Source organism: Vitis riparia, chromosome 7, assembly GCF_004353265.1.
Source record: "Vitis riparia cultivar Riparia Gloire de Montpellier isolate 1030 chromosome 7, EGFV_Vit.rip_1.0, whole genome shotgun sequence".
NCBI lineage: Eukaryota > Viridiplantae > Streptophyta > Magnoliopsida > Vitales > Vitaceae > Vitis > Vitis riparia.
The window spans coordinates 24,592,879-24,605,424 of record NC_048437.1 but is presented as its reverse complement, the minus strand read 5'-3'; the positions used below and the strand labels follow the sequence as shown (position 1 = coordinate 24,605,424).

Here is a 12,546-nt window from a genome sequence, read left to right as displayed (position 1 = left end):
TTATATAATATTTTATAAAATAAATATTTATAAATAATTTTTATATGTAGTAAATCTATATAATTATTTTTAAAATAATTGAAAACGGTCATGTTTTATAAAAACATTTTATTTTTTGTTTTAAAAAAAGAAAATTGTTTTCTATTTATTAGTTTTTTTTTTTATTATTATTAGACATGTTTTCTTCTTATTATTTTTTTTTTGAGAACAGATTGTTTTCAAAAATAGTTATAAATTAGACTTCGATTTAATTATTTTTTTAAAAAAATTAATGGAAGTAAAAAGAATCTGAAACAATTTTATCCTGTAAAAATTAGTAAAATAAAATAGGAAAAATAGCCGAGGGCCACAAGTGGCTTATTTCCAAATGACCTTGTTGAATGGATGAAGTTTCTAGAGTTTTTCTCTGATTTTTGAATTTTCTTCCCCCTTCTCTTGATGGAAGACACTTCTATTTATGGGTGTAGATAGGGAATTTAAATTTCAAATTCCCTAATTTTATTTGCTTAATTCAAGGGATTTAGCTCCTTAATTTTAGCAAATTTTCTTCTCTGGGAGGTTTTATCAACAAGATAATAATAATAATAATAATAATAATATTATTATTATTATTATTATTATTATCCTTTTTATAGTTGGAGATTTGAGAAACTTATACATAAGAGGATATATATATATATATATATATATATATATTTTTTTTTTTTTAAAGATCGAATTAGTGATAATTTAATCCACTATTTTTTTATATGTCTACAATAACTATCGTCTTCTTTTTTTTAAATAAAAAAATTACTTTCTTTAATGTACTCCCTAGCCATCCATAAGAGGGACAAATTTTAGGGACCGTCTCTATATGGGTAAATAAGTAGATTGTTTTTTTAAAACTCTCATTTGAAAAAAAAAAAAAGAAGACAAAGTGGATACTATTATTATTATTTTATTATAACTAAATCTTAAACATACAATTTTTTTTATTAAATTTTAATTAATTTCTAACCCAAGAAAAATGGAGAATAACACTCGTGGACGTGTTACTTCATTCATGTGGAATAAATGTTAAGATATGTGGAGTCTAACTATGATCTTAATAATAAGAGTATTTTAAGTTGAGGTATTTTGGGGATTTTATATATGTAATTTAGTTACTTTATTTATATTATGTTTAAGGTAACCAACTTTAAGAGAAAATTTTATTTTTGAGGTATTGAGAGATAAAAAAACATAGAGAGAAAAATCTAGAAAGTGAGACATTTTGGGATTCTCTTGTATTTTTTTCATCATAGTGACATACATAACTCCCATATTGAAAATGACTATAAATCTCATGTGTTCTTGTATTTCATTTTCGACATTGATTTATTGTCGTTTTTGTAACTTCCAATAAGGAATGAAAGTAAAGAATGTATCCACTAAAATTTGGAGAACGAAATTCTAAAAATGGAAAATTTGCTTTTAAGGAAACGATTTCTCATTTGGTCTTTTACAAAAATGGGTGTTAGCCATTCACCATCACCCATTCGTCTCTTCTCCTTACCATCACTACCAAAATTAGCAAATGGATTTTTTTTTTCTTCTGACTTTTATAATTAAAAAGCCCATCTTAAAAATTATATTTATTCCCAATTAAAATAAATTAAAAATTAGAAAATATAAATATAAAATATTAGCACAATTACTTACATTTTATTTTTTATTTTTTATAAATATTTGTGCAATTAAATATTTAATTTCATTTGTTATGTTTATATATTTTAGACCTTTTCCCCCTACTCCATTTCATAAAGTTTAATAATGAATCATTAATGAGTTGAAATTAAACAATAACATGATGATTATAACACCAAAAAAAAAAAAAAAACCAAAATATCTAAAAAATAATTATCGAACATTCAATCTTTATCGGTAAAAGTATATAAAAACATTTACACTCATGGATGAAAGTAGCAACAATAGAACCAAAGTATTAAAAATATTGGATTAGACATTAAAGATTGGACAAAGTATAAATAAGAGTGTGTTTGACAATGATTTTGGTTTTTCAAACACTTGAAATTTTTTATTTTTCAAATATTAGAAATATTAAAAATACTTTTCAAAATCACTATCAAACGTACTCTAAATAAGATAAAAGTAGAAAATAATGACCCTTAAATGCGCATGTGACATAATTTGATTGACTGACATTTTTTTTAGTATAATAAAATCCCTATAAAATAATATTTTTGAGACCAAAAGAAATTATTATTTGAAGGGATTTATTGATAAACGAATAACTTATTAATTTATTGATAAATAAATATTTATTAATTTATAAAAAGTATTATGCTTCTATTAAATAATATATGGGCATGTATGATTTGTAAATTTAAAAATAATAGATCTAATAAAAAGTTAATGCATAAAAACCTAAGATATGTTTTAAAAAACAAGAGATGATTATTAATTGTAAATAATAATAAAAAATTTTAAAAAAAGAAGTGTAATGTTAAAACTTAATATCTTAAAAGATAAAAAGGTGTTAAGTATACAATAATTCAATGAGTGAATTAAGAAATAGGAATTCAATGAGTGAATTAAGAAATAGGAATTATAAGAAATTACTTAATACATACTATATATATATATATATATATATATATATATATATATATATAATCATCAATTATTAATTTATATTTTTGGGGTTATAAAATATTATTATTTTATATATTTATTGAGATTATTAATTTAGTACACTAACCCGAGTTGGGATCAAAATATTTTATTTTTTTATTTGAGTGAAGTTATTAATTTATTGAAGTTTTACTATAGGTAAATCTTGGATATTGCAGTCGGACAAAAATTGGTATCAATATCGAAAACCTATCTAATGGACGGTCATAGTGAACTTTTGGATTTAGATTTATTGGATTTTTTAGACCAAATACTGATGTAACATGCATGAAAATTGAGTAGAAATTATTGAACAATATCACAATAATTATCAACAACATAAGGGCAAGATTTTGATGGTGTCACCTTGCACATAAGCTTCTAACAATTAGTACAATCAAGTATCAAATTTTTACTTCTTCCTTCCACCAAAACCAACTCATTTCCATGTCTTCCAACTGCAGACAAAGCAGTATTATCCTTCTTCCCAAACAAGTGATGTACATACCTGTCACCTTATCTCTGGCCTGCATGCATGAAAAAGCATCAACACCAGCCTTGAGGCCATCTATTTGCAGGGTCCCATCTGGGGAACCATCTCTTTTTCTTCGGGTTTGAACCCAAGGCAGCAGCATTCTCCTTGTGTGGCGCCCGCATCAGCTTTGAGAAAAAGCCTTTTCTTCTGCCATGGCTTGGTGTTGGGGGATATGCGGGCTTAGGGGTTGGAGTTTTAGGCAAGTAGATGAAACCATCATCCTCAGCTGGAAATATTTCATCACGAGTCCGAATACTATTGAGCTTTAGGTACCTCTGCTCGAGGGACTCCTTGGGGATGTCTCTTGCCAACAAGGGAGATGCACCACCCCAGTTGTTGGTGCCCAAAGATGGGTGTTGGGGTGTTCTGAATTCCACTAGTTCTCTTTGCCTCATCTCCTTTTGCTTTCCACTCCTCGCGATCGGCTTTTCCAGTACTATACTAGCATCTTTGGAATCTTGGTACTGTATATATAAATGGGATAATGTTTCCAAGAAACCTCATTGTATTATGCTCCAAAGTTGGAAGAGTACTATAACAATGGCTTACAGGCATCTCCCATTGTGTTAATATCCACAAATGTCCTTGGACAACCTCTAGCCAGTTGGAGCAGAATCCTTGACCCCATGGGGCAAAGGATGCATCCATGGTTAAGTCGTCATCTACAATGGAATGGAACCACACATATGAGTACATAGATATTTAATTGAAATCATTAATGGGCATACTTCAGAGATTAGAAATTAGTCCCATGGCCTTAACCTTGGGGATTCTGTAATTCAGCAGGAAGATGAAGGACAGAAATTGAAACAAGTCGCCATCAGTTGGCCAAAAAGTCTTGTTGCAGACAAAAGGGGGCGGTTAATACAAGAACTTGGGTGATGTTAACATCCATTTCTTTTGTAAAAAAGAAATGTTCAGATGCCAACTAAATGGAGGAAACGAACTCATCGCCTGCCTAGTTGGTTGGCCTTTCTTGATTCTGCAACTTCATAGCATTTGTTTACAGATCATAAACTTTTATTGATAACTGATGGCAAAGAAAATGAATAGATTTCTACATTGAGTTCTAATTCCCAAATTGAATCAAATCCTGAGAACTGGTAAACCAAAAAGAAAAAAGAAAAAAAGAAAGAAAAAAAATAGAATCACCTTTATAGGAATAAATTCAGAGGAGTTATCGTTCAGCTAATTTATGCAGAAGGAAAAAAAACTTCGGTGACTTGGACTACATCACACTTAAAAAAGGGTACTTTTGAGTTTCAATTTGCTAATATATTCTCAAATAGTCGTTCCAAAGTGGCAAGATTGCGCGTTCTGTCTGCACAAAAGAATTGAGGGAGAGCAAAAAGAGCAAGAAGTTCCAATTCCCCTGACAACAAGTGCCTTTGTACACACCATCAAGCAATATGCTAGAAGCAGATACCTCACCCCTCTGCACAAAGCAATCGAAGGATAAAACAGATTCTTGTAATATATATCATAACCAAACAAGCATTTTTTTTATAATATTAATCGACTAATATTCCTAGTCTCAAGCCATAGAAGTTCACAATAATAAGATGTATCATAACCTATGTATAAAAATGAGGTTTGACCAACAACTCTCAGGGCACAGTCATGCAGTCTCTTGAGTAATTGCATTAACTCAAACATTTCACAGTTTCACTCTAGTCATGGCGGCCAACCATACAAATTTATTGATTCCTTGATCATTCTGACAGGCATTTCTCCAGTCCAGCCACACATGGGAAATGTGGCAAGAATGGTGCATGCCAATTGCAAGAAAAAGAATGTGGACTTCTCTTTTTATCCTTTGTCTGTTCTCTTTCAGATACTTCGTTTGACTCTGAACTGTCAAATTATTTAGGTACTATCAAATCTGATAAAGAAGAACATGATGCTCCACCACGTGCAATAAACATTAGGACGCACGCTAACTCTTTCATTCACCTCTGTTAGTATATATAGGTGCATAACTCGTATATATGCAAAATTCACAAAGAAGAAAGAAGTAAAATGGATTCAGACTCAAGAGCTGCCCCTGAGGTGTGTGCATTTGGAGTGATCTGTAGGAGGTTCAAGCCACATCTTCTCATGGTTCTTGTTCACACCTGTTATACTATTCTCTATTTCACAGCAGAGGCTGCCTTTAACCATGGGTTGAATCCTCATGTTATGGTGACTTATCGACATTTCATTGGTGGTTTAGTGATGTTTCCTTTTGCCTATGTACTTGAAAGGTACTTTCTTCTCTAGCTGTGCTTGTATCGATCTGTGTGCTTTCAGTAATCTTACCATGAATCAAGACTCATCCAATTCTCAACCAAGTATCAAGGAAAAACCTAAACCACATACTCATTCTACTTGTACTCTCTTGGGTGAGTTTGACATGCTTATGCCCATAAGCCCTGAAACACAAATATTCAATGCAATCGATATTCCATGCTATACATGGGAGATGCAGTCTAATTGCAATATATAGTTGAGAGTAGACCAGCATATTTTCTGGTCTCAGTTCATGATAATAAAAACACATTTTCGTCTACTATTTTTATTTTCACCCTATTTTCATATCAGTATTGGAGAAGAGAGTCCTATGATAAAGCTTTCATGTTTTATGGCAGGTTTATCATTTGATATTTGTTTATGTTTCCTTGCAGGAAAGTAAGGCCAAAGCTGACGTTAGTCTTGTTTGCAGAGATATTTGTGCTTTCTCTTTTTGGGTAGGATATCTGGGTGCTACTTTCAGCATAACATAAAAGAGATAGTGAGTTTTTCAGTTCATCTAACAAAGGAAAAACACTGACTGTTCCTCTCCCCCGTGAAAACAGGATTGGCTTAACTCTTAACATGTACTTTGCAAGCTTGACATACACCTCGCCAACCTTTCTAGCGTCGATGGTTAACACCATTGCATCCTTGACTTTTGTAATGGCAATTATTCTCAGGTGAGATTTTGACTCCCAGTCTTACTTGATTTCAGAATTTCTAGTCATTACTCGAAAGAAACCATCGAATTCTAATTTCTATTTCATTCCATGCAGACTGGAACACCTTGATATTAGAAACCCTAGAGGATTAGCCAAAATCCTTGGGACCTTATTTTCCTTGGTGGGGGTCATGATCATGACATCTTGCAAAGGACCTGTAATAAGAAACTTGAGCAGCCCTCTAATCCACATCGGAAGAAATAATATGCATGAGAACTGGACGAAAGGGTCGATTCTAACAGTAGCAAGTTGCATAACATGGTCTATTTGGTACATTATGCAGGTAAATTACTCTTCAACTAGCACTTTCTATTGCACTATTGTCCAGATTGGGACATGGATCAACATATCCCCACTACAAAAACTTGCAAACCAACTATAGATGAGACTGCAGGAAATAGAACAGAATAAAAAAATGTCTCACAAAGATGTTGGTATTCTTAAGCTAATAAGACCATGGAAGCAATACAGTAGAGCAGAAACACACAAGCTTCTAACCATTCAACATTCATGAGCAAATTAGGATACATGATAATGATTAAAACTCACTCACAAGGGCATAAAAATAAAGAGTACAGCATAAATTCAGAAGGAAGAAAAAGTACCTAATTAAGAATTTCCCTTCCAAGAACAAATGATGCAGAGTACAAATGTGAATTCTGTAGGCATTTACTATGAAGAGATATCCTGCACCACTGTCAATTACTACATGGATGAACTTTATCGGAGGAGCACAATCAGCTGTCATTGCAGTAATCATGCAACATAAACCAGAAGCATGGTCATTTTCAGTCAGCATCCAATTGTGGTCCACCATTTATGCCGTAAGTAAGGTCATGAGTGGATTTTAGATTTATATATACAATCTAAAGCTATTGAACAATTCTAATTCATACTTGATAATGCCAGGGAGTGGTGTGCTCGGGTATAATGATCTTCCTTTTACTATGGTGCACTAAACAAAAAGGGCCAGTCTTTGTGACCATGTTTAATCCCCTTTCAACAATAATGGTGGCATTTACAGCATACTTTGTTCTTGGCGAAAAGCTGTATACGGGCAGGTAAGAAGGTTTATCCAACTTTTAGAAGCATTGCACACACATATGCCTTGTTTTTATTGTTCTAAAGGAGTCTTTCCGCTCATTCAGCATCGTGGGAGCAGTTATCGCTATCATTGGTTTATACTTGCTGTTGTGGGGCAAAGAGATTGATCAACAAGTTGGGGTGAAGTCCCAAGAGCAATCCAATTTAACTTCCGAGGAGCAGAAGGAACCAACCCAGATTGCGACTTCACCATAGGGGAGGATACTACTATTGAATCAGGGTGGGAACCTAAACATAAACTTCACCATCGGATCATAACATCAAGTTTTGAATTAATAAGCCTAACTCTATCGCCATGAGTGATTTATCTAAAAGTTTTCTCTGATTTTTTTCTTTCAAAAGCGTATCTTCCTGATTCTGATATAGCTTATGTATGATGTCAAAAGAGGGCAGCCATCCGCGTAACAATAGGTCAAATTTTGCTACATCTTATAGAAATTCCAATGGAATTTGAATACTAGTGCCTCGACAACCCAATCAATAAATATTGTGATGTTTACCCAGTCCATAACTATCTAATGATGCAGAATAAACTGAATCGAAAAGGGAAAAGGCACAGAAAGTTTTCAGATGTAATTTGTGGGTAGCCCTTGAACCCCATGATTTTCCCAAGACAGACAAATCCGGTGCCAGTTCTTGGTGCTTGACAAGCAAGACACCATGTTTCGGGCCTTAGACCTAGTGGGCAATATGGTTGAATGGTGACAGGTTCTTTTGTTGATGGTAGCATTACACAAAAGCCACATTACTCCCACATTTTCACATAAAACGTGGCAGACAAATCATTCAAAAAGCATAGTCACAGCTTCAATTCGAATCGTTTAATGGTATTATAAATTCAATGAGCTTACATAATTGTATACTTGATGCTGCTCAAATTGACTGGAATTGGAGCTCTTCTAGTTGGATCTTGCCACCAGAATGTCAAGAACAGTCAACTAGAAGAGTTGTACAGTAGAGAAAAGGAAAAAAGATACAAAAAGACGGAACACGAATTGAATGTTGGATGAGGCAAGGAATAAAATAAATATCTACAAATGGCACAATGTACAGAGGGAGCTTGTGAACCGTCCATATGTTTCAAGCACTAATTTGCAACAGCTGAATTTTACTCGAGACTTCTTTCACTTTGCTTCCATTAGTCTTTGTCGAATCGACTCAGGACTTGATGTCTTCTTGATGCTGCAAAAGAATAGATGATAACATCAAACACCACTGAAAAGTATCCTTTCACCTTTTATGGGTGGAACTGGAGACAGAGAAATTCCTTTTGCTTTCTTGTAATATTACCAATATAACCTTTATCTGGTTATTTAGAAGCAGATAGATATCTATCTACATTCTCAAATTGCCATATTAAATGAATACAGGTTTGCATTCACAGGAACATATGGCACAAAGATGACTGAAAAGGCTCACCATAATAGCAAGTCCCCACTAGATGCCAATTTCTCAGAAATCCATTCTGGAACTAGTTCTTGTAGCAACTTAAGCTGTTCTTCAACTTCTCCTGCAAATAACAATCAAGAGGATTTAGCTTGGATAAAGCTTATGTAATGTTGAGTCTGGAAAGGACTAAAGCTTACTTCTATCAACAATATCACAATGGCTTGCAAGTATCTTGTGCATAAGCTCCTCTTTTGTGATAATGGAGCGATTGATTGACTGAAATAAGAAATGAATCATGTTGAAGAGCTTAGGTAGACCAACGATCATCTCTCGCCTCCTCTTTGCTTGTGAGATGGCTGGATCCTGCTCTTCTATTGCCTTTCTCTCTTTCTCCCTTATCTGCAAAAGAGGCAATAAGGTTAACTTTTTGATTGAAATCACGCAATCAACATGATCACAAGCCTTCTTGTGCCGTAACCTTAATATATTCATCTCTAACAAGATGTCAAAAAGACAAGATCATGATAGAGCTTATAAAATTGTTTTCATCAAAACCACAACCTTATATTAAGATTGCCTTGATTTCAACCCCTCCCCCAAAAAACCCCTCAAATTGTTTATTAGCACAAGAAACTTCCCTTCCTCGACCAAATTCTCAGATTCTCAAAAATAAAAGAAAATATTTTTCCGTTTGCTCATTTGTTTGCAGGAAGCTTTACAGAAAAATAGTCTGGCAATTCACACCTCTGTTTCTTTTCCTTTTTCCATTTTTCTAAAATCCATATCATACACTATTTCAACACTATTCTAGCAGAGGCACACTAATAAATGCCTTGAAACAAATGAATTTAAAAATTGGTGAACTTCGAATAGTAAATATAAGAGTTTCATCTCAGCAGTTTATAATATTTTAGGAATGAATTTAGAAATACCAATATATGCTGATTAAGGAGTCAATCATAGGGAGCTTATGCAGTGCGTACCGATTCCAGAAGATTCTCAGGAAGAATGTCAAGAATATCGTTATCAACTGACAAGCTCCCTTTCTCGTTTACTTCTTCCTTAATCTCCGCACCCTTCACAGGAGTGTCAAATTTCAATGACCTGGAACGGGCTGGACGTCTAACTAACTTGTTTGGTGAATTGCTGGAATCATCATGCGGACTCATAAGACATCTCTTTGGTGGCTGCAATGAAGGTGTCATTGTCATCAACCTGGCTGGACTAAAAGCAAGTTTGGCAGGGGTCACTTGAATGTCAGGGGTTTTCATGGAACAAAAATCTTGATTGTCTGTAGAATCTGTCTTTTTCAATGGAGTTGCAGGTGGGTGAGACAATGGTAAATGAGCCGGAGATGAAGATTTAACAGGGGATGGCGCAACAGTAGCAACAACTTCCTCATTGGAGGAACTTTTGTTAAGGTATGGATCATGAACTGGAAGATCTGAAAGTTGGAGAGAAAAGTTTGCTGGCTTTTTATTACTGTTCTCTGCTTCACCTGAAATTTTCTGTGAAAAGCGCCTCTGGAAGCATCGAGACAAATGGGATGCTACTGCTTGTGGCTGTTCCATTAGCACATCACAAGATGTCTCCGCTGGCAACGAAGAGTAGGAATCTTTGATCATGTTTGAATGAAGATCTTGCTTTGACTGACTGAATGGCTCTGGAAGTGTTTCCTCTGGAATTTCATCTCCCTAGATGCAAAAATAGCATTGCTCAGTAAAATGCAAACATGAAAGGCAAGAAACAATTGAACCAAATGTAAAACCACTAAATGGCTTTGCAGAGTGAAAGCACTGAACGAAAAAATGAAACATCCAACATGAAATACAGAAATTTGAAAATGGCCATACCTCGGGATGGGCTTTAGCAAAATCCAAAAGCCGTGCTCGAAATATTTTCCTCAAATGAGAATTTCCACTTTCTAATTTTGAGTTCTCTATCCCATCAACATCCAGTGTAATAAGGAGATCTGGTTTCATACAACTGGTTCGCTCATCAAGCATCAGAACCTTCTTTATCACGATAGCCTCAGGCAAAATGTACTTCAATTGAGCTAAGTTGCCATGTGAGAATCTCCTAAAAATCATAACAAAAAAGAGAGAAATTACAGTGATCAATCTCCAGGCCGCAACAGTACAAATACCTGAATATAAATGCTTCATTCGACTAGCAGGAAAAAAAATAGTTTGACTCCAAACGAAAACCTGAGTCTAAATTTATGAAATCAAAACCAACAGAAGAATAAGACCCCATTTTCATCTTGTTATCCTCCCTTATCGTCATTTTTTTCATGAACCAAACAGCGAATTGTAGAAAACCCAGATTCCAATCTTTAATCAGAACCAAAAACAAAACCAAGTACCATCTGCTATATACTCAGTTTTAAATAAAAACAAAACATACAACTAAAAAGCATAAATTTAACCCACAATCTGCTATATACTCGATATATAAATAAAAAAACCCAAAAAAATTCATTCCTGTATCTTCTTTTCCTCAAATTTTTCATCTACTAAACAAGAAATAACATGAACCATTAACTCAATCCACAATGCAAAACCAAATACCTATCGGTTAAACACTCAATTTTCGGGCATATATTCGTAAATGTCGACATTGAACCCTTCAATCGCAGCAACCGAATTGAGCTATCCAAGCTATCAAAAAATTGAGCCAACATCTCATACCTGTAGAATACATCCAAAAAAATTTAATAAATTTCCTCCTAATATCCATGAACAAAAAATGCTGATAATAATAACTATAATAAAAACAAAATTCTTCAATGTTTCTCAAAATTCACAGAATCTTACTTTTCTGGTAGCTTCATAGAGCGGTTCACATTCTTCTGTCTCGAAGGCGACGCAACAGGATCCACCGATGCGGTCCGAGCAGATCCCACCGGAGCGGTTCGAGCGGATTGGACTGCAGCTGACTTTGTGAGGGTAGTGGCCATTTGTTTCACTTCTTTAATGGAGAGTGCGACGGAGCCATTTCGACCTCGGCGCGGGGGAGGGCGGGCTTCTCGGGGGTTTTGGAGCTCCATGGATCGTGATCTGGAGCTTTGGTTTGATCTACCTTCGAGCTTGACTTTGCGATCTTCTTCGACTTGAAGGGATTGAATGCTGAAGCGGACATTGTGGTTTGTGGAGAGTAGAAACAGTAGAGTTGCAGAGAGGCAGTAAGGATTTGCAGGTGGTGGCGGAGAAGACGAAGGTATACTAGGGTTTTTGGCGCGAAACCTACTGACGTGTGCGCTGCCAGGTCAGATTTCCCGCCACAGAATTCCCGGGGTTTCTCTGGGCCGTTCAATGGAATTGCCAAGCCCCTCCTCGTCCTGCCCATTGTCGAGCCGGACCAGCCCATTTTGTGAATAGATGGGGCCCATTACGTGTAGGTTGTAAGCCCAAACCAGACCAACTGGACTTCAGTCCATTTTCCTGATATTTTCATTGGGCTCTCTGTAGAATATCGACCCAGTCTATTTTCGATATGATTTCATCGGGCCATCTATTTTATTGGCTCCAATCCATATTGGGATTTTGGATGAGCGTAAGATGGTTTAGTAGATATCAGCCTTTTTCGGATTTATTTTTGTTTGAAAAAAAGTAAAAAATAAATTAATGAAATAATAATAAAAATAATAAATAAATAAAAGAGAAAAAAGTAAATCTAAATTCTAATTTCCAGAATATTTTAAATTTTTAAAAAGGATTTTTTCACTTGAGGTGATCAATTAATTTTCAAAATATTTTCTTTAAAAAATTATATTAAATAAACACGAGTAATCCACTTTTAAAAAATATAAATAAATCATGTCAGAAAGTGCACGTATGGTAACCTTAAAAAAGTTTGATTGAACATTTA

At 34.4% G+C, this 12,546-nt stretch overlaps 2 protein-coding genes across 2 annotated transcripts; one reads left to right on the top strand and one right to left on the bottom strand.

Moving 5' to 3' along the window:
• The first annotated feature begins 5,209 nt into the window (after window positions 1–5,209).
• On the top strand, window positions 5,210–7,783 carry LOC117918186 (WAT1-related protein At2g39510-like). Its single transcript, XM_034834698.1, has 7 exons — window positions 5,210–5,433; window positions 5,854–5,916; window positions 6,025–6,141; window positions 6,238–6,466; window positions 6,849–7,007; window positions 7,093–7,244; window positions 7,332–7,783. The coding sequence occupies exons 1-7, from the start codon at window positions 5,210–5,212 to the stop codon at window positions 7,480–7,482; spliced, it is 1,095 nt and encodes a 364-aa protein (XP_034690589.1). The 3' UTR covers window positions 7,483–7,783.
• A 286-nt stretch (window positions 7,784–8,069) lies between these two features.
• On the bottom strand, window positions 8,070–11,888 carry LOC117917564 (CDT1-like protein a, chloroplastic). The gene is made up of 7 exons (XM_034833879.1): window positions 11,493–11,888; window positions 11,247–11,366; window positions 10,530–10,755; window positions 9,660–10,370; window positions 8,874–9,075; window positions 8,707–8,797; window positions 8,070–8,469 (listed from the first exon to the last, which is right to left on the bottom strand). Exons 1-7 carry the CDS (start codon window positions 11,723–11,725, stop codon window positions 8,412–8,414), a joined length of 1,641 nt encoding a protein of 546 aa, XP_034689770.1. The 5' UTR covers window positions 11,726–11,888; the 3' UTR covers window positions 8,070–8,411.
• Between the last annotated feature and the right edge of the window lie 658 nt (window positions 11,889–12,546).

Coding starts and splice junctions, on each gene's coding strand:
- LOC117918186 (XM_034834698.1), top strand. CDS start 5,210: ATGGATTCAGACTCAAGAGCTGCCCCTGAGGTGTGTGCATTTGGAGTG. Junction 5,917..6,024: donor TTTGTGCTTTCTCTTTTTGG/GTAGGATATCTG, acceptor CCGTGAAAACAG/GATTGGCTTAACTCTTAACA. Junction 6,142..6,237: donor GTAATGGCAATTATTCTCAG/GTGAGATTTTGA, acceptor CATTCCATGCAG/ACTGGAACACCTTGATATTA.
- LOC117917564 (XM_034833879.1), bottom strand. CDS start 11,725: ATGGAGCTCCAAAACCCCCGAGAAGCCCGCCCTCCCCCGCGCCGAGGT. Junction 11,367..11,492: donor TCTATGAAGCTACCAGAAAA/GTAAGATTCTGT, acceptor TGTATTCTACAG/GTATGAGATGTTGGCTCAAT. Junction 10,756..11,246: donor ATTGAGTGTTTAACCGATAG/GTATTTGGTTTT, acceptor TATGATTTTTAG/GAGATTCTCACATGGCAACT.